Here is a 22,322-nt window from a genome sequence, read left to right on the forward strand (position 1 = left end):
TTGTAACCTGATAGCCTGGACTGGTGCTTTTGAGTGGCCGACCATGGTTCTCATGGGGAAGGACACTCATGCCACGGCTCCTTCTCCTCCTCTCTTCTGAAGAGAGCTACCTGGACCACCATCGTGAGGAGCAGACAATTAAAGATCACGGACCCCAAAGGCCGTACTTTCTATTTCCCAGGTGGTTTCTGAACCAGTAAGGGTCAGTATGAACCAGACAGATTCATACTGACCTTTACTGGAACAGGTCGTAGCTGCGTTAGCTGAGAGAGCAGTGGCCTGCACACGCTGGGTCAGGTCACGCAGGAGTTTGTGACCATGCACTTGAGAGAAAGGAGGGTTAAGCTGGAGCCAAGGCTGGGGCAGGAGAGAATGAAGGAGTAATTACTATTGAAGGAGTTTAGTAATTTGATTTAAGGGGTATGCTTTTTAAAAAAATTCTTTTTTTCCCTAGCAATTGAAATGTAAACTACTTACTATTGCAGTCATAATAAACAATAAGACTGTCTTAATTTTTTTATTATTATTTTTGGCTTAGGAAAAAGAATAATTTTTGGCTTAGGAAAAAGAATAAAGCTCTTTGGCCTGTCAGCTGACTTTCTGGTGTAGATGGTGTTTATACTAGGGGAATCCACTAGTGTGCTGGTAAGGAGCTATCAGGGCGCTGCTGTCTCAGAGAGGAGTTTGGCTGTTGCTGGGAGATTGTTAAAGCCTGCCGTGAGGGGCCAGCTATGTAGCTGGAGAGGGGTTGCATGGTAAACAATGGTCTTGGTTGGATAGAGAACCACACCCATGCCTACACTTACCATGTACAGACTGATATTTGAAAATCAGTTTTAATAACCCAAAAGATTAATAATACAAGTCAGAAAACACAGCTAGCTACGCTGAAGCTAACTAGAAACATCTGCATGTCTACTTAACCACACACTTCTAGATTTTGACAAATACATTGTTGCACACAGTTGTCTGTGAGTCAGTTTGCCCTATTCAGGTAGAAAGAGTGAACCAGGATCAGTCCCTCAGTATTGGCAGTCTGGAGCATATCAGTGCCAGAAGCTCATGGGCTGGGCTTGCAGGCCCCATGGCCTACAGCAGGGGCCCTGGAAACTGGAGCCTTATAGGTCCCAGCTTTAAAAGCCAGATAATTTAAATTCTGGGTGCTAGGTGAGAGTGACCCTGGGCTGGAAAACCCAGAGGCTTACAGCTTTGTGCCTGAGACCACAAGTTTACTGTTCCAAGGTCCAAAATCAGGTCAGAGGGAGGCTTATTGCTTTGGGCGTTGAGTGTCAGTATGTAGCACCAAGTTAATGTTCCAGGCTTCCAGGCTTCAGGTGTCAGGACCCCAGAGTTTTAGCCTTGGTGGCTCTTTCCAACTCTTCCTGTGATCTAAGCCTGAGGCTCTCAGGATCTGGTCTTTATAGCCTGTTGCCTCCCAGGGCCTCAGCTCTCCAGTTTTCTTCTTCAGACTTCTCTCTGGAGCTCTTTCCTTGCTGAGGAACTCATCAGCCCTGCTGTCTTTGCTAGGACTGAATCCCAGAGTTTGCTCTTTGTGAAATTACCTCTTTCATTCACCAGTGATAAACAAATGTAAGCAAACGAAAGACCACACTCCAGTTAGAATTGTATTGAAGCCAAGATCACAACACCATGGTGGCTTGAATACAAATGCCACCTCCATATATTCATATATTTGAATGCTTAGTCACCAGAGAGTGGAACTGTTTGTTAAGATTAGAAGGGTTAGGGGGTGTGGCCTTGTTAGAGTAGGTGTGAAATTCTTGGAGGATGTATGTCATTGGGGGTGGGCTTTGAGGTTTGCCCATGCCTGTCTGTTTCAGTCTGTCTCTATCTCTGTCTCTCCCTCCCTGCTACCTGCAGACCAGGAGTTAAGTTCTCAACTACTTCTCCAGCACCATACCTGCCTGCTGCCATCCTCCTCACAGGATGATCACAGACTTAGCTCTGAATCTGTAACTAAACCCCCAATTAAACACTTCCTTTTGTAAGAGTTGCCTTAGTCATGGTGTCTCTTCACAGCAACAGAACAGTGACTAAGGCACCAGGGTATAGTCATTCACAGAACAGAAGCTTCCAGACTGAGAATCAATACACAGATGGAAGAAGGCACACCGTACTGGTGCATAGCTTTCTAGTTCCACCAATCGTGAGCCTCAGATGTCCTTCAAGTAAACTTTTTGCTGAGCCGTTAGGGAAGGTCTCGGCCCTGAACCCAAGATTAGCTAAAAGATGAATGGGGTCACTGAGTCTCTCTGTAGCTCTCTGGAGCAGTCATGGCCTCCTGAGCATCGACATGTCTTCCACAGCAGCTACAGCTGCAAGGGTTTCTGCAGCTAGCATGGTTTCCTGAGAACATCAGGAAGTTTCCAAGCAATTGTCCCATCACCAAGGGTCAAAGAAGTGGCTGCATGATTGACAACTCCCTAGTCAAGGCCACTGGGCACAAGGGAAGGGTCAGCTGTCTGTCAAATGACTGGATGACTTGGCCATAAAAGCTTTGGTCATTTGAAAGGAGACACATCAAAAGGCGCTAGAATAAAGCCCATGTGGTGTAAGCCCATGTGGTGAGCCCTCTCGGCAGGACCCCACAGTATAAGCCCTAGCCTGATGCCCTCAGGGGGACTTGAGCCTCTCTGACCTTACTCTCACCAACTTTTTTGGTTACCAAAATGTACCTAACCTTGATTGACAGCTTGATTCTCTCTAGCTGAAAATGAAAGGTTAAGCTGAGGAAGGGAGGGTAAGCTGTCCTCACAGCTGGATGTGATTCTCATGTGTTAGCTATCTTTGCAGTTACACATGCTTCTGTAGGCTGGGGAATTGTCCAGATCTTTCCTCTGTGTGTTTTCTCCTCTCCCTCCCAAGTATAAGAGTTTTCCCTCTGTCAACGAACCCAGCAGATCAGAGCTGCTTGGATAACTGTCATCAGTCCCTGTTTGTGACCTAATTAACTCGCCCACCAGGAGAATTGCTGTACACTGTGTTTTGCTATCCCACCTTTGCACGTTTGAACACTGACGAAGACCTGGACAGACACTTGGTTGAGGGCTATGGATTTCTCCGTTTGATGCCTTCTTCCAGGCTCACACCAGGCTCACAATCCTGACCCCTTTTCCTTTCATCCCATCCTGCATGTGATTTAAAGACTTGTCTTTGCTAAATGTTTATATTTCTACTTATTTACAGTTAATCAATCTAAACCATTAAAAGACAAACCTGACAGTCTATATAAAGACAGCCTGCTGGGTGCTAGCTTGTATCTCTTATTTGAGCACTGGTTGACTTCTAATCTGTTGTGATTGGCTGAGACTCAGCAAGAGTAGGTTGCAATCTTTCTACACATCAGGTTAGGTTGTAGTTCACTATAACGAGACAACATTAGGCCAAACTGGATGAGTCATGGCCTCAGTGAAACTAGGGGAGGGAAATCTCTTCCAGTTTGTTCTGTTTATTAAGGACATCTCTACAGTTTGGGAAAGAGTCAGGAAACTCATACAGAAATTGTACCCAGGTATAGTGCTATCATTTACACTGAATTCTCTGAAGATGCGTTCCAGGAAAGGGAAGTACATTGATCACGTTCTTGTTGCTAGAGCAAAATACCTGACAGAAGTAACCCAAAGAGGAAACGGCCACATCCATCAGGGTAGGAAGGCATGGTGATGGAAACCTCATGTCCATCAGAGTAGAGAGGCATGGTGAGAGTAAGCTCATGTCCATCAGAATGGGGAAGGCATGGTGGCTGGTGCATAAGACACTGGTTAATTGTGTCTGCTGCCAGGACACAGACTGATGAATTCTGCTCCTCCCTCTTCTTCTTAAGTCCAAGACCTTAGTCCATGGAATGCCATGGCCATATTCAAGGTGGGTTTTTCCACCCTAATTGAACTTCTCTGGAGGCATCCTCCTAGACATGCCAGGAAAGTACACGTCCCATATGGCTCTCCACCCTGTCAAGCTGACAGTGACTTCATAGCAAAGTCTATAGCTTGCCTTCCTTGAGTGAAAGTGTTCACCGTGAGGGTTCCCTTAAAGATTTGGCAGGTGGCCCTCACTGAGCTTGTCTGAACTAGCTCTGTAACTGACAGATGAGTGCAAATGCTCTTGTTGGCCTGTCAAAGAACTTTCTCTGGAAGCACTTTATTAGTCATGGCTTCATCATTCCCATTCAAATGATTCTTCAAGATCGATTATTATACTAATTGTTCTAGAGGATTGCTTAATGTCACTGCGTAACTTTAGTAGTGGTGTCTGCGTCTTTTATAGAAAAGAAGATTCAACCCTCAGAACAAATGTTCTTGCTTCATTTCTACCGTTAGTTTTGCTTCGTTTTTTAAAAAGATTTATTTATTTATCTTATGTACACTGTAGCTGTCCTCAGACACACCAAAAGAAGGAAGGCATCAGATCCCATTACAGATGGTTGTGAGCCACCATGTGGTTGCTGGGAATTGAACTCAGGACCTCTTTCTTGGAAGAGCAGTCAGTGCTCTTAACTGCTGAGTTATCTTTCCAGCCCTGTTTTTGCTTCTTAAATTTCCAGGGCTTTGGGGATGTGAGAACCCAAGAACAAACAATTCCCTGTAGCTCATTCCATCAGTTCAGGATGTAGTAGGTGTTTCTACGTAATCATCTCTTTCTCTGGGGTAGCTGTGTTCCCTGTGGAGGTAGGTGGTTTCAGTTGAGTTCGCTGGAACTCCAGGTCCTCAACAAGATAGTACTTATGATGTCAGTTTCAAATACTGAGGAGAATGCATGATGGACTTATAGAGTGTTGTCATGTGTCAGGAATCGTGCTGATCCTTCAAGAGAAGTGTTCCTCTAGAAGCTGGGTCTAGGTGCTCACCAACATCCTACTAACCATCAATACCTCTTGATTTCATTGAGAAGGACACCGAGGCACGAGGTTATCATTTGCTGGTATTGACACAGGCTGAAAATGTCAATGTTAGGATTTGAACACAGACTTGGCCACAAAGCCCTCTACCATTCAAGTGTACAGAACACTCTGAGAAAATCTAAAGGCAGAGAAAATGGGAAGACTAAGGGAGTAAATAACAGTCAACTGATGTCACATGTGGACCAGTGGAGAGAGGCTTCCAGTAAACCTATTTAACCTTTGTCCAACTCATAATTACCATACGTGTTTGTGAGGTGCCGTGAGATGCTTTGGCTTGTGTCTGTTGAGGCTGTCTAAATCTAATTTCCCTGTGTGTTCTCTCAGGAGCAAATGCTCAGCTTGATTAACAAGCAGTACTTTGCATTTTCACAAAATCTACTCCCACCCTCAAGACAGAAAGACATCTTATCAGAGCCCGGAAGACATCTTATCAGCTTTTGGGCTTTCCCCATTTGGTACCTGCCCTCTTCCTTCATTAGTAAGACCAGGTGCTGGGAGCACAGCTCTAAAATGTGTCTGTAGAAGTCTTTGCTTCATCCAACCTGCTCATTTGTGTGTTGTATGTCGTTTGACATCCTGATTTATCACAAAAGTCGTCGGTGGTACTTTGTGCATTAGTTCTAATTAAAACAATTGGTCTTTATAATTAAAACATTGACATCCTTTCTTTGACCTTCTGCGTCCTGGCAGTGTCTAGCTAGTTCAGGATCAGCTATGTTTAACTAGCTTTATGGATGCACATGACATAGCTGTTTATTAAACAGTTTCTACATAAAAGTTTCCAAATCTCATTTTTGTTCCCTGTATTCAGATGCATCGAGTCACCCCTCTGCAGCAGCTGCACTCTGCAGGGTTGCCTTTTGGTAGGGATTTGAAATCACATCTGATATCACTGAGTTATCTGGTCATCTGAACAAAAGCAAATCTCCCAGCCTCAGAATGCTGGATGTCTTCCTATGTATTTTGTGCTTTCAAGTGTTTTTAATGGTATTTTATAGTTTTTATTGTACAAATATTGGCGCCATCTGGGCTTTGCTTCAGATCCCTGGTGTCTAAAGCATGAAGGGGCTGGTGAGGAGAGCCATGCCTTTGCAGGTTTCTAAGGGCTTTAGTCTTTTTGATAACTTTGTAAACAGAATTGTTTTCTTCCTTTTGCTTTTCCTTCCTTCCTTCCTTCCTTCCTTCCTTCCTTCCTTCCTCCCTCCTTCCCTCCCTCCCTCCCTTCCTTCCTTTCTTCCTTTCTTACTTCCTGTTTGTTTTGTTTTTAAACAGGAATATTCAATTTCAAAGGCTGGTCTGGAAAGCACAGAGATCTACCTGCCCCTGTGTCCCAAGTGTGGGGATGACAGGCAAGCACCCCCACACCTGGCCTTCATTTTCTTTTTAGATTCATTTCTAACACTATGTAAAATATAACTAACTGCATATTTATTTGTATCTTGCAAATCTGTTGAATTCTTTTGTTCCTTCCAATTCTTTTTAGTAATGTTTATGGTTTTTCACATATATGTTCATGTCATTCGAAAGCAGATGGTTTTAATTCTTCCTTGCAGTTTGGATGCATGCTAGTTTGTTTGTCACTTAGTTTTGTTTTTCTTGGCTAATTCCTCTGGCCAGGACTCCAAATATTTTGCTAGGTAGGCTGCGTAATTCTAGATGAACTCAGTCTTCTTACAGACGATTTCACCTATGCGGTGTCTCCGTAGTTTCTAGCATTTTGAGGGAGAGCCTGTTGCTTTTTTGTTTTTAACCAGAAAAGATGCTAGATTTGGTGAAGTGATTATTTTTGGCTTTATAGAGATTATTGTGCAGTTATTTTTCCTCTTTTACTTTATTCTTATATTGATTGATCCATTGAATAATTGATTAATCAATCAGTTGGCTAATTGATGTCTGTAACTAACCTTTGCATTGATGGAACAGATTCTTCTTAGTTGTCTAGTCTGTGGGCTTACTGTTGTTCATAGTGTTCTTATAAAAATGTGTTTCATTTTCTGATCTTAGTTTTAGCCTGTTCTTTTTTTTCCCTCAGACAATCTAAAGTTTGTTGATTTTTTTTTTTTTTTTAGGATCTTTTTAAAGAACCACTGAGTTTCTTTGTGCTGTTGTTGATGCTAATGATTTATCTTTCCCTACACTATTTCATTGCTCTCAGTTCTAATTCATACCTTATTTCTAAAGTTTTAGAATAGAAGATTAGATTATGAATTTTAGATCTTTTTTATTGTTTTTAATGGAGTCATTTACTGCTAGGAGTAGTACAGCTTTCGCCATAGCCAATAAATTTCAGTACATGGTCTTTTCAGTCATCTCAAATTATTTTCTAATTTCCTTGCCATTTCTTCTATGGCTTGTTGTTAATTTAGAAATAAAGTGTTAACGTACTCAATATTTGTGAATGTTTCCAATCCCTTTCTTCTGTGATCTCTAATTTTATTTCACTGTGTTTTGAAGATATTGTGTGTGGTTTCAGGCATTCTGATTTGTTGACACCTCCTTTGTGATTGTCCCATACATACTTGAGACTGTTGACTCCAAGATTGTCATGTACTTTCCATTCTCCTTAGGGTAGAATCCAAAATTACTCAGTAAATTTACTATATGTAGTCGTAAATTCCTACATGAGCTAACTCTACCCAGCAGATCTGACAGCCTTTACTCTCATTCTTGTTCAGGGAATATTTTTGACTGTTGTATTTATATATAAGCTTAATTATTATAATTTCAGTAATGAATGTTTTGAGAGTAGGTGAAACAATCACAATGTATGTTTATGGGAAGTTTTAAAATATATTGGAAAAGCTTGTGTATAAGTGTTCAAAGCAACCTTCCTCAAAATAACCCTACAAGACTATCAGACACATGGGTAAACAAATGTGGTATATCCGTTCAGTGAGATATTATTCAACCCTTAAAAGACATGAACTCTGATGCATCTACACTGTAGAAGAACATTGAAAATATTGTTAAATAACAGAAGGCAGTCATGAAGACCACATAATACTGTGCAATTCCATCTATGCAGAAACACATGGAGCACAGCATCAGAAAGCAGCTCAATGCGTGTCAAGGTCTGGGTGCGACCAACCTTGGGGTTGGGGTATGTTGGTAATGAACGTGTTCTGGAACTAGCCACGATCACCAGACAACATAGCGAACCTACTCGGTGTCTCTGCTGCAGAACTTTGTGCATACGTTGTTACAATGAGAAAACCAGGGCAGATGAGATAGCTCAGTGAGAAAAGGTGTTTGCTGCCAAGCCTGGAGAGCAGAGTTCTGAGTTTCCTCCCTAGGGCCCATCCAGTAGGAGGGAGCTGACCCATAAGTTGTCCTCCGATTTCTGCGTGCATACTATAACACTCATGCTCAGACGCATGCACACAAGAGACAATAAAACAAGTAAAGATGAAAGAATTTAAATCATAGAAAATAATTTTTACACAGCTTTAAAGTAAAATCCTATCACTTCCCCCCTTCCCTTTCTTCCCTCTAAAAGAATCAATTTCTAAAATACAGACATAGCCATAGACAGAAAAAAAAATAGAAATCTTATTTTGAAATACTATTTCTATCATTTATTAAAAATAAAGATCAAAGTCTAGAATGAAGAAAGCAGGGATGACTAAGGCTTACGTTCACCCGTCACTGGAATGCTTGGTATGAGGTGGATGGAAAACCAGCTCTTTTGCTCATTGGCAAATCAGGGCACATCTGGATTTCATATTGCTGACTGTTATCATGGATTTTTTTTTTAAACCAGTTTAGATGAACAAGATAAAGCCTTTGCTCTGGGGCTGTGCTCTCGCCTTCACTGAAACTGCAAGGGCCCTTTGCTAGCTGTTCTCATTGTTACTAACGAGCGCGGCGAGAAGCAGTTCATCAATAATTGTGCTAAACCTTCAGTCAATTTGGATTTTGATTCTTGGTAATGGTGGAAGGTCACAAAAAGCAATGGGATGAATTGTAGCTTACTCAAAACAAATCTAAAAGTAAAACAGATAAAATATTCCATTGAGAAATATTGTAAGATGTTTGAGTTGCAGTTACATTCCAGAACTGTGAGTCAAGTTGCCTATGCCAAAACAACACAGCCATCAGCAAAGAGCACTGATGCTCCCCACCGTGTTCAGTGTCCAGAGGGAGAGTCTACAGTGCAAACCCAGATTAGTACCTCCGTGTCCTCACGCCCTGGGCAACATACAAGGTGTCAGTGAGATCCTCAAAATGAGAGCCCAGACCTGAGGCATCATTCGTTCATCCTTCACTTGTTCTTCCTCACGGTAGAAGCAACAATAATCTAATTATACATGGTGTACTTAAAACGGAGTGTTTTAGGGCCAATACTAGAAGCTCTGTGTTGTCTCTCAGTGTGGTAAAATTCAGTTGCCTCTTTGTCCTGAGGAATAAATCAAGTTGAACTTGAGAAACCTGTCCGTGTTTGATATTAGGTCAAACCATAATGTATGTTAGCTGGTTAACTAGAATTTATCTACCTGTACAGAACTTGAGTTGATAGTTCCTCCCACTACCGTTTACATATTTGCTTTATTCTAAGGGGCTACAAAGAATTTAACATAATGTAAAAATCCATTAGCATGAGTTGCGCCTGAGGGGATGGATCAGCTGTTAAAATGCTGTTTACAAAAGCAGTGAGCTTGAGGCTCAGAGTTCAGATCCCCCAAAACCATGTAAACACTGGGTGTCCGTGGCAGCCACCTATAGTCCTGTACTGGAAAGGGTGAGACAAGGCATCTCTAGAATGAGCTGGTTAGCTAGACTAGCTGTGTAGATGAGCTCTGGGTTCAACTGAAAGACCTTGCCTCAATGAACAAGCAATCCAGGAAAGCAGGGGATGGGGGGATGAAACCCTAGGGGTTGCTACGGCAACTTTTGTTTGAGGAACAGCATCACCCCCGCAAGGGACAGCTGAGGAAGAGCAGACAGACACAAGGACAGGTGGGAAGACTTGGGAGATATAGTAGTCACTTTGCCCATCCCTATGACCCAGTGCCTGGCAAAAAAAACAGCTTAAGGGAGGAAGCGCTTATTTGGGTTTGTGGCTGGGATATAGTCCACCAAGGTGCAGAAGGCCTGGCCGCAGGAACATCTCCCCACAGCATGAGGCTACTCGTTCACATGTCAGTGAGTCAGGAAGAGAAAGGGATGCTGCTGCTTAACTGGATGTCTCCTTTTTAAGGCCCAGAACCAGGGATTGTATTGCCCACAATCAGGAAGGATCTTCCTCAGTCCTTTCTGCAGACACTCTCAAAGACAAACCCACAATTGTACCTCATTAATGTCCTATGTGTTTCTTAATTCAGTTGACAGTCCAAATTAGCCATCTGGTGAGAGAAATGGATTTTCTTTTAGGAGAGGTGGGCACGATTGCAGAGCCTGTCTGACTCTGTTAGGCCCCCATGTACCTCATACCCATGGAGACAGCTAGTGACCATGGGCCATGTGAACCTGGTATGTCTAGCTTGCCACCCACAGGCTGGGCACAGCCAAGAATAGCTATGAATGTGGTCCAACATCAACAACAACAAATCATAAACTTGCTTAGTAACTAGATTACATCGTTGGGGGGGGAGGGTATGACCGTGTGGGGTGACAATGAGGTGTCACAGTGTGACAAGGTTGGACGTGCCTGGAAGCATTTGGAGTTCAGGCTTGCAGAGGGTGTACTGACCTGTTGCTGTCACTCTCAGGTACCAGCAAGGTGAACCTTGTGAAGATCTCATCCACCGTCTCCAGCCCTCGGGACACTGCCCTGGCTGCTGTCATCTGCAGTGCTCTGGCCACGGTGCTGCTAGCCCTGCTTATCCTATGTGTCATCTATTGCAAGAGGCAGTTCATGGAGAAGAAACCCAGCTGTAAGCGCCTTTCCTTCTGTCTTACTGTGAAATGAGCTTGTTAGCATTGTCACACAAGAGTTCACAAGAGACCTGGCTAAGACCTAAGACCTAAGACCAGCTATTTAAAATACAAGACACAGGAAAACAAGCCTCTTCAGGAATTTCAGAGCCTTACAGGGATACTGGCAAGGCTGTGATGTCCTAAGGCTACAAGGCAAAAAATAAAAATTGTCTATACCCTACACTCTTAACAAATTATTTTAAACCGTGTGTGCCTCTGCATAAGAAGAAACAGGCATTTTATGTGCATGGTTTAATTCCCAGCACACACAAAAATGTCAGGGTTGGAAACTGGAGAGATGGCTCAGTGGCTAAGAGCACTGGCTGCTCTTTAAGAGGACGGTTCAATTCCCAGCATCTACACAGCAGCTTATACGAGTCTCTAGGTCCACTCCCAGGGAATGGACTCATGCCCTCTCTGACCTTCATGAGCACCAGGTATGCAGGCAAAATACCCTTACACATAGAATAATAAAAAAATGTTTGTGTGTGTCTGTGTGAGGGGGTGTAACGACATAGGCTTTGTATTGCTTGAGTTTGCCCACTGGAGGCTCATAGAAGTATTATGGTTCAGATTAAGTTATTCTAGACCAAGCAGTAATGTTTGGAAGGTTAACATACAGAGTGTCTTCAGTTTACTGTCTTCAGAGTGTCTTGGGGTACACAGAAGGAATACATGGGATGATGGTGTTGACTCTTTAAAAATACAAATGTAAGGATGGTGCCCGGCTTCTTATGGATACATGTTGACTATGGATCTCTCCTCTTCACTAGGGTCTCTCCGGTCACAGGACATTCAGTACAATGGCTCTGAGCTGTCATGTTTTGACCAGCCTCGGCTCTGCCACTGTGCCCATAGAGCATGTTGTCAGTATCGCCGGGACTCAGCCCCAGCATATGGTGAGTTGAGATGTGAAGGATCCAGAAGATCCAGGAGTACAGAATGGGACTGTAGAGCCAAGCATTGTCAAGTCCAGCTTTTATTCTTCAGAATGGGTGGCAGCGGGTCACAGGCTGATTTTCCAGTCATAGCTGACCCATCTCCATGACTTCCCTCTGCCGCCTTTGGTTTGGGTGTTTCAGGTCTCTTCATTTGGAGTCAGTGTCACTTGCAGTCATTTCTTCTTGCTGTGTAGAGGTGGGGCTGCCTTCCGTGTGCATGAGTCAGAGTCCATCAAGGGAAGCCAAGGCAGAAACTCAAATAGTGCAAGAATTTGGAGGCGGGAGCTGATGCAGAAGCCATGGAGGGGTGCTGCTTACTGGCTTGCTCTTCATGGCTTGTTCAGCCTGCTTTCTTATAGAAACCAGAACTACAAGCCCAGGATGGAACCACCCGCAGTAGTCTAGACTCCGTACCATCAATCATTCAGTAAGAAAATGTGCTATAGGCTTGCCTACAGACCTAGCTCATGGAGGCATCTTTTCAGTTGAGGCTCTCTCCTCTCAGAGGACTCTACCTTGTGTCAAGTTGGCATAAAACTAACCAGTACACCTTGGTTACCTGGTCAAGTCAAATCACACACTACTGTGTCTGGTTTCATGACTTCTGTGAGGCAGAAGGAAAAGAGAGGTTCACATCAGGGTCCAGCCTTGCCTGCCTCCTGGCCTATTGCTGGAAATAGCCATTAAGGAAAGTTGACACAAGTGGAAATGTACCTCTGATCCAGGCAGGCAAAGGTGACATGATTCCACCCCTAGCTCTTTGTCATTGACCAGAGGTTTCTACTTCATGTCCTACTCTAGGCCTCAGCAGATGACCTCCTGCACACAAACTCCATGTGGCTTCTGGTATACTTCTGGTGGAAGTCTGGCTCAGTATCCCTGAGTTTCTGGTTCATCTAGGTGTAGTGCCTATGACACTACCAAGTTATCTCTTGGGCACTATTATCTACTTTGTAACTCATATTCCAGGGTGGTTGGAATCACCCAGTGCCTCTTAGTGATGTTGTAGAATGGACCAACTTGGTCCGATACATCATACATGGAATGAGGATGTCCCTTGTCCCCTCCTTCCTGACTGGTCTCATTGTACAGCCCAGGCTGGGTTAAGTTGTCCTTCCTCTTGCTTCTGTCTGAACACCAATGTACAGTTTGTATTTGACCTTTGGGTTCCTCCTTCTGCTAAACAGTCACCCAGAGGGACCAGCTACCTTTCCAAGGGGAGCAAGGCTTAGCTGGAATGAACAAGGAAGTTCAGGAAAAATGAAAGCCCCTGCCTCATGCTTTTCTGCCTTTCTCAGGGCCTGTTCACCTGATTCCATCCTTGTGCTGTGAGGAGACCCACAGTTCTGTCCGAGCTGCTGCGCTTGGCTGTGGGCTGCATTCTACTGCTACCCTTCAGGAGAGGTAACCGCCCTTCTAGTGAACAATGTGTCCCCCTGTTTGCAATCATATACCTCCTGACTTACCAGCTTTGTGTTAAACTGTAGGGCCCTGCTTCTTAAGCATTTCCAATGACTTCTGTGAACCTGAGAGGAGAGAGTCCCCTGCAGGGACTGCAAGGAGCCTGAGGTCACTGATAACCAGTACCACCTTCTGGCACTTTCTCCCCATTCACTTCTTTTTTTTTTTTTTTTTTTTTTTTTGTCTTACTTGAACTGAGCTCAGGTTGCAGGAGCAGTGTGCATATGGGCTTAACTGCTCAGCTCTCTCCCCAGCTTCTATTCCTGACATTTCTGTTATTTCACAATAATGGCTCACTCACCACAGTCTGCTGGCATACTGTTCTAGAACAACAATCATGAAGACTCCATTAAGACTAAGAAGAGGCAGGTGTTAGATATCGATATGCTTTTATTAATTAGAAATAGGTATAGAAATCAATTTTAAGGTCGATGGAGTAGCTTCAGTAGCCATACTGAGGTAAATTTAAAACAATAGTTAGCACTGGAAGTCTTAGTATGTTGGTATTACAGCCATAGACTTAAAATTATAGCTGAAATGCTCTTCTGTAGTAATGATTTTCGTCACTGTATGATACTGACAAACTTTTTGGATGTGTGTTCAGAAACACAGCTTCTGTGGGGGACACGATGCCAGCCTTCTTTGGTTCTGTTTCCCGTTCCTTCTGCGCTGAGTTCTCTGATGCCTGGCCTCTGATGCAGAATCCTCTGGGTGGTGACAGCTCTCTCTGTGACTCTTATCCTGAACTCACTGGAGAAGATATCAATTCCCCCAATCCCGAAAATGAAAGCTCAACATCTCTGGATTCCAGTGGTGGCCAGGACCTGACTGGGACAGCTGTTCCAGATTCTTCTGGAAATTTTTCAGAAACTATTGACTCACCTAGATATGGTGATACTGATACGGTCTGGGAGCAGACCCTAGCTCAGGATGCTCAAAGGACTCCAAGCCGAGGAGGCTGGGAAGGCAGTGAAAACCTGAATCTAGCCACACCCACAGCCTTCCAGGTAAGACAGTGATGGCTTTCAGTGTGAGCCTGGCAATGCCCTGTGATAGATTGGAGGGAACCAAACTCTGTTCCCACTTTGAAATCTGGGGTGGTAGACGAGGGATAGTTATATTTTATTATTTCTTTTCTTTTCTTTCTTTTTTTTATTTATTTTTTTTATTTTATTATTATTATTATTTTTTTTTTTTTTTTGGTTTTTTGAGACAGGGTTTCTCTGTGTAGCCCTGGCTCTCCTGGAACTCACTCTGTAGACCAGGCTGGCCTCGAATTTAGAAATCCACCTGCCTCTGCCTCCCAAGTGCTGGGATTAAAGGCACGCGCCACCACCCCCTGGCTATTTTATTATTTCTTATACATCATTTTATATACATAAAAGAGTTTTTTTAAAGATTTATTTATTTATTTTATGTATGTGAGTATACTGTCACTGTCTTCAGACACATCAGAAGAGGGCACCGGATCCCATTACAGATGGTTGTGAGCCACTATGTAGTTGCTGGGAATTGAACTCAGGACCTCTGGAAGAGCAGCCAGTGCTCTTAACCACTGAGCCATCTCTCCAGCCTGAGAAGAGTTTTAAAATAAGTTTCAAGACTTTTTTTTTTTTTAAACAAACAGAACCATTTTATGGGAGCACAAAGGGCACACACAGTCTGCCTTGTCGTCTTAAATCTGACGACTTGTGATGTGAGTGCTTCCTGAGAGGAGGTGCCTGCACAAGAAAAAAAGCATGTTTGCAAGCATACCTTATATTCTAATGTAAATGATGTCTTAGGGTTTCTATTGCTGTGAGAAATGGAAACACCTATAAAACACTCCTGCACCTATGGCTCAGGGGAACATTGCAGAAGAGGGCTCAGACAGACTGGAAGAGCCAGAGGACCAGGGAGTTTTCTGTGAGACTGTGTCTCCTAGTAACATAAGAAGCCACACCCATAAAGTCTCAGCAATGTGACTGCCCAAGCAGAAGGATGACACCAGTGGACATGCCAAACTGGATGGAGAAAAGCCCATGAGGCCTCAATGCTACACAAAGAACTACAGGCAACTGAGGAAAGCTAGGAGTGGGAGAGGAGGTGGTCTTCCTTAGGACAGCACACCAGCTGTTTGGCCAGTGTCAAACAGTCAGCCCTGAAAACACACATACAAGTAACATTGCATGTACTGAACAGATTATATTTAGGGATATATATGTATATACAAATACATATGTGTGAGTAATAATAATGATAAAAGATCACGGATTTGAAGGAGGTACAGAGGGGTATATGGGTGATTTTGGAGGGAGGAAAGAGAAGGGAGAAATGTTGTAATTACAATCTCAAGAGAAAGAGAGAGAAGGGGGAGGAAAAACTAGACCCACCATCATCAAAATCAACTTGAGGTAGAGAGAGTTGACTTAACAGCTCTCAGGTGACACTCCATTGCTGAAGGAAGTCAGGACAGGTACTCAAAGGGGGCAGAAACCTGGAGACAGAGGCTGATGCAGGAGCTATGGAGGGGTGCTGCTTACTGGCTTGTTCCCCATGGCTTGTTCAGCCTGCTTTCTTATAGAACCCAGATCGATCATCCAAGGGGAGTCACAGCCCACAGTTATGTGGGCCTCCCCACATCATTAAGAAAATGTCCTACAGGCTTGCCCACAGGCCGATGAGGGTGGGCCATTTTCACAGTTGAGGCTCCATCTTCCCAAATGGCTCTGTAAAGTTAACATCAAACTAGCTATCACAAATGGCAGTAAGGAAAGACAGCTCAGATAATTATCACCATCTACTAAAGACAATTTTCTACCCAAATAATTGTAAGAAGGATATAATTATTTATGAAATGAGTCCAGAAAGAAAATGTGACTTTCTGTTTGCACAGCAAAATTTAATAGTGAAAAAGTTACTTTCTGAGATGTGCTATCTTGCAGTCCACAGGTAATTTAGGAACATCTAACTAGAACATTCTAAATTCAGAAAAAGAATTTCTATAATGTAAACTATTTCTGTATCCCCCCTACAATAGAAACAAAACCAACATTTTTAACCTATTTTAAAAGACTCCCTTCTGAGTTCTGAGAAGTTTTTCCTCTTCAGGTGTACTTACTGAATCTGTGAGACTGAAGCCTCAGCACACGCCAGCCCCCTCATGGGCTTGTGTCAGCCAAGTGTTTAACTTAACCAATTTTGCTGTTTTCTGACTAGTGCATTCAAAGAAGCAGCTCACATTTCCTTCTAACAGGCTCATTTTTTTTTCCAGGTATACAATGCATTTGCTTCTCATAAGTAATCTGATGCTACCAAATGAGGTGGCACATACTTAGGATCACCATGAGTTCAAGGCCACCCTAGGGTAGCTAGTGAGTTGGACAGTATCATGAGCTGTGGGCCTGTGTACTGGAGGCTTTCCACAGAGATCTCTGGCCCTACCAGGTGCGAGGGTTCAGGCAAAGGGGTGAGAGTGCGAGCAGGGAGGGGGACTCTCCGCTGCTGCAGGTGCCGCCACCTCCACCTCAGTTGCTCCAAGACCCTGCACTCATCTGCTCTACACTAGTTGGGCCAGGCTGAGTAGTCAAGAGGCTGACTAGCCAGTGAAGATTGCAGGGGAGCTTCTGGTGGCGTTTCGGGAGAGCAGATTTCTTCCGAAGCAGCAGTGTTGCAGCTCTTAGGACAGAAGCCCTCAGATGATGGAGTAATTCGCACACACCTTTATTCCTTCTGGATAGGATTCTTATATAGTTTTGGGGTGGGTCAGGGTCTGGCAGCAGGTACCTCCTATTGGCTTGGTCTGAAAGTTTGGGGATACCTTATCTACCTGTGGGAGGTCTTGGGTCACTGCTCCTATGTGACTGATGGCCCCAGACCTCTCTGTTGGGGACTTTGGGGGTCTGTAGCTATGTGACAGGAGCCAGAGGCCCAGGAGCATGGCCAAATGCCTTCTGCCCCTCAGGGTCATCAGGGTTTCAAGCTTGTGCTCGAATGACCCCCCCCCCCAACCCGGCTGCCTCTCACAGCCCGCCACCCCACAATGGGCTGCGATAGCAAGACTCTGTTTTTTAAAAAATGCCAACAAAATCAAACAAAAAAAGATTTTTTCTTCAGCAGCTTCCTATTAGGAAACAAAGCCTGGAGCATCTAGATCACTGTGTCCATTTTTTAGCTTGATTCTTAGTTGACTTGGTTCCATAGCATGGACTCACTTGGGATTCAGAAAGGATCTTATTATTCCCGCTGCAAGCAGCTCCAGCTCTGGTGTGAGGCTATGATTTCCAAAGCATGATGAGTTGTTTCCCAAACCAGTATTTTTTACACACTAGTGTTCTTGTGGGTGCTTTAAGACCACCCAGGATTTGATGGCGATGCTCCCGATTCAGAATAAGTACATGGGTGTGAGAGCTGCCTTAATATCCATGATAGTATCCATTTCATTTTCCTGTGCCCATCCAGGCAGAAGGGAGATGTGTGGTGTCTGTTGTTGAAATCTTTGAGAGAAGAAGGCTAGCTTGTTTCCTTGCAGAAAAAGCTTGCTTGGTGGTTTTACAACTTTATTTTCCTTCTGTTGTTATCAGAGCTGAGAAACACATGTGGATGTCAGAGGACAATTTGCAAGAGTTGATTCTCTCCTTTCTACCATGGGTTCTAGGGATCAAACGCCATGCACAGCAAGTGCTTTACCCATGAGCTATGGTGCAGGCCCTCTTGGTGTTACTTTTTAAACATCATTTAATGTCAACAGTGATGTTGATGTCAGTGATATCACTCAGCTGGTAAAGGTGCTTGCTGCCAAGCCTGATGACCTGAGTTTAGTTCCTGCAATAGAGCCAATACGTTTGTTACTGTTGCATCAGTTGGTCAGTGTATCTGGTAAAGACAGTCTCCCGGTGTTCAGACAGACTTCAGAACCTCAAGTTTCTAGATAACCTCTTTACCTAGAAATGTTTTCCCCAGGTTTACCTGTGTTACCAATGCTGATCGGTGGTGAACACATTGCTGAGGGGCAGCGTGTGAAAGCAAGGCTATAATCCCTTCCAGCAGCATTTGGGTCGGCTGGTGCCTGCTCCCTTTTGGAAGGGAGGCCATACTTTCTGTAATACAGCACTTTGTTGAGGGTAACTGTCTCAAGAAGACTCTGTCTATTCCAGGGAGACCATAAAGAGCAGTCCTATTCCCTCACTCTTTGTAGACATCTGCCAGGAGTGGAAGACTGAGGTTGTATGACTGAGGTGACAGAGTGGCGATGTTCACTGGCCACCTTCATTTCTCAAGGCCATGAATGACTTAGCTACAAATGCTTTAGGAAGCCTCACACTGAAGCAGTGTCTTCAGATGTTCCTATGAGGTCGATAAACAAAAGAATTATTTTTTAAAGTCACTGTGACTATTATGGGTTACATTGTCATCTCTCAAGTACTCAGCACATACTGGTACTTGTTAAAAAAATTTTTTATTATTTTCCCAGAGGACACAGTATGGGATGCTCGGGTACATGATGTGACTCTCAGTAGCTGTGCACAATCAGTTTTAGAATGACCGAGTTGCAGGTTTAATGTAGATGATACAATTCTTCAAGCTTTTCCTCTATTGTTCCTTCTTAGGATGCCTAAAGGCCATCTTTCTGACGTGGAGGTGTGGGTCTGGACACGCCTGTGGTGAGGCTTACAGACTTAGCAGTCTTGACCTTCTATGGTGTCTGGAAGCAAAAGTAAATCTCAACCAAACTGGCAGCATTTCCATCCTTCCAGCCACTTGCTTCTGAGCCAGACCAGCTGTAAGCTGAAACCCCAGCAAGAAGCAAAGAGAGACCGTAGGCGTCCTTGGGACCTGCACTTCTTCCCTAACCAAGAACCTTAGCTGGGGCCAATTTGAAGGACCCATGGGTGGAATGTGCTGCCTGTGAGATTGTGGGCACAGTAGGACCCAGCCTGGCTCCTTCTTACATTCATGGTGAATGTGGTTTCACAAGACCCAGAGTATAAACTTTCACAGACATTCTCTTTTAGAAATAATCCTTTACCCTGTGAAAAAGCCTTAACAGATGACTTTCTTAGGTTTTAGGCAGAGCTCTGAGGTTTCTGTTGAAGAAAGGCACTTTCTAATCAGCAGAATGGTATACTTCAGTGGTTTGAAGGGGCTTCATAGCCCTGCCTGAATTGTAATTTGGTGAAGTCGACTGGCCTGTTTGTTGCGAGCAGTTCCTTTGGCCTCTTCCCCATGAACGTACAACAGTATTGACGGGAGAGGAGGCCTGGGTTATTGAAAGTGGCTGTGAATGGGGTTAAGAATGTAGCAGGTTAGGGGGAGGGGATATAGAAGGGAGAAGGCATCACTTTAAAGTTAAAACCACCTACTATGCATATCCTGGCTGTGAACCTTAGGACTGTGGAAGCATGTGTTAGTGCTGCCCTGTGCTGAACTTCCAAGGCCCAGATTTCTTATATAGAAAGAAGATATTTATGAGTATACTAACTCGTGATCTACACCTGAACTTATATAAATGGCCTCAGCACACCAAGCACACTTCTGAAAAGTCCTTCAGTGAGAACACACTGCACATGAGAACCAGACGTGGAAGAGCATGGTTGGCCCACAGTTTGGAAGAATAAGATCCCTGGTGTAATATGGCATTCTGATGTAGGCATGCTGTGTAAGGTATTCCCTCTTCTTCCGTGGTGGCATTTACCTTCCAGAACAATCCGTAAGACTAAGGAAGAACTGGGGCTCATTTTCTCTTCATCCTTTGCCCTACGGCTTCATTGAGCAAGATAGCCTTGGTTTCCAGTTTGAACTTACATGAGCAGATCTGACCTCAGCCTTTCAATCCTCTGCTGTTGCTCTGTTCCATTGACACTTTCAAAAGAGCCCGATCTGTGAGCATCGGTGTGAGAGCATTCACTAGCATGTTTGTTCTGCAGCTGCCCTGCTTAAATCAAGCTCTTTTACCGAACACTGAAACCAAACATTGAGATGTTATCTTCCTAAACTGTATTTTTTTTCTTAATCTTCTGTTTACCCCCAAGGTTTCCTCTCATTGTAAGACATGAATAGATTTAATGACCCTTCTTCCTGTAGCCTCTCTCTATTCCTAATAGCCTTTTGATGTGTGTCTTCTGGCTTGTCTGTATCTATTGCTTCTCATGCTGTCTGTTCTTTTACCAGATGTAGGAAGAACACTGCCATAGAGCATCTCGTGGTAGCCCATATCTGCTTTTATGTCCTCATGGTGCCCGGTCACAACCTATTGGCATTTTTGTTTGTGTGTCCCCAACCGTTATTATGAGAACTGACTTTAGGGAAGTCATAAAGTATGTAGGATTTAAGCAGCAGACGTCCATGAGGATGCAAGCTGAGCCCCCCTGAGTGGCCTCCTCCCCATGCACATGTGTGTGTCATTGTTTGCAACCCAATCATCTCTGTTATGACAGGGATGATCAAAGCCAGCAGGGTTGTGTTCCTTTATGTAACCTGAAGATATTTTCCACATGCTGAGCCCTGATGGACTTCAAAGACAGACACAGCTGGGGAAAGCCAGTCTGATGGAGGGGAGACTCTGGCCCCAAATTCTGAAACATCACTTTTAATCAGAAGAGAAATACCGAGGGTTAAAAATTGATTTCATTTGATACTGCATTTGGAAGATCCTGGATTATCATCAAAAAGGAGACATCCTTCCACCAGCCACTCTAGAAACATGCAATGATGTTTTACATTTCACATTCTTTGTAAACAAGAGAGAAAAACTACGACCTGCACTTCACATTATTGGAGCATCTTACAAGGCTGTTTACATAGGAGCTAATGTCAGACACTGGGGCACCAGTGCCACCTTTCCTGTGGCAGAAGACAGGATAAAATGGAGACAAGAATTTTTGAATCAGTCAGGTCAGGTCATATGTTTTCTATTTTGAATATATGGAATATATTTTGAATCAAGGTTTTCTACTTTAAAGAGTTACTGCTGCTGTTACTTAGTATAAATACTGCTGCCTGTGTTCGAAGAAAAAGAGCAGAAAAGAAAAGAGAAACAATCATGGCTTTTATGATAGTTTGTTTCTGCCCAGATTTCATCACAACTGTTTTACATACTGGAATTTATCAACTGTAAGTTACCGCTTTCCAATACAAACCTTTTTTTAGTGCTTTTTAAAAATTGTGAATAAAATTGATACTTGTTATTCTTAGTTACGTGTCAAGTCAAAATGATTTTGTAGTTGTGCTTATATTTTACTTGCTTCAAAAATTCATGTGTGTGTCATGAAATTGGAGGGTGGCACACAAGTCACAGTGACAGGCACACAGAGTCATTGTGAGGGTCAGAAAGAGTCATTGTAAAGATCACACAGTTATCATGAGGGCACATAAATCACTGCCAAGGTCACAAAAGTCATGGTGAAGGTCAAGCTGAGCCATTGTTAAGGTCACACAGTCATTGTGAAGGCAAATGGTCTTCCTGGAGTTCACACAGAATAATTGCAAGGGCACAGAAGTCTCTGTAAGGATACACAAAGAAAGTCATTGTGAAGGTCACACAGAGTCATTGTCAGAGAACACAGAGTCAATGTGAAGGTCACAGAAAGTCATTGTGAGCATGACAGTCATCATAAAGGGTATTCAGGGTCATTTGTGAGGGTACACAAAGTCATTGTGAAGGTCACAAAAGTTACTGTGGCAGTTAAGCAGAGATCTGTTGGAAGAGTTACACAGTCATTGTGATGGCATATAAAGTCATTTTGAAAGTCACAGTAACTATGTGAGCACACAGTCATCTGAAGAGAGAACACAAATGTTCGTGAGGATACACAAAGTCATTGAGAGGCCACAAAACATTCTGAAAGTCATACAAAGTCATTACTAGGGTACACAAAATCATTGTGAAGGACACACAGTCATTATGAGGGCACAAAAAATTATTGTGAAGGTGACATAGAGAACTGTGAGGGGACAGATAGTCATACATAATCATAAGAAAACCAAATAGTAATTTTGAGTGTACACCAAGTTATTGTGACATTACATATAGTCATTGTGAGGGCTCATAAGTCATTGAGAGGATATACAATGTAATTGTGAAGGTCACACATCATTGAAAATGA

At 43.5% G+C, this 22,322-nt stretch overlaps 1 protein-coding gene across 2 annotated transcripts in view; it reads left to right on the forward strand.

Annotated features, from left to right (window-relative positions):
* Positions 1-21,410, forward strand: part of Tnfrsf19 (TNF receptor superfamily member 19) — an 85,831-nt gene extending 64,421 nt beyond the window's left edge. The window contains exons 6-10 of one of the 2 annotated variants that reach the window (XM_034498893.2): positions 10,630-10,794; positions 11,611-11,736; positions 13,077-13,182; positions 13,844-14,246; positions 18,828-21,410. In XM_034498893.2, coding sequence (XP_034354784.1) covers positions 10,630-10,794; positions 11,611-11,736; positions 13,077-13,182; positions 13,844-14,246; positions 18,828-18,836 — 809 coding nt within the window. In that variant the 3' untranslated portion in view covers positions 18,837-21,410. The remainder of the gene's footprint in view (positions 1-10,629; positions 10,795-11,610; positions 11,737-13,076; positions 13,183-13,843; positions 14,247-18,827) is intronic. The other variant, XM_034498894.2, reaches the window with a different exon arrangement.
* Positions 21,411-22,322: the final 912 nt, after the last annotated feature.

Source organism: Arvicanthis niloticus, chromosome 3, assembly GCF_011762505.2.
Source record: "Arvicanthis niloticus isolate mArvNil1 chromosome 3, mArvNil1.pat.X, whole genome shotgun sequence".
NCBI lineage: Eukaryota > Metazoa > Chordata > Mammalia > Rodentia > Muridae > Arvicanthis > Arvicanthis niloticus.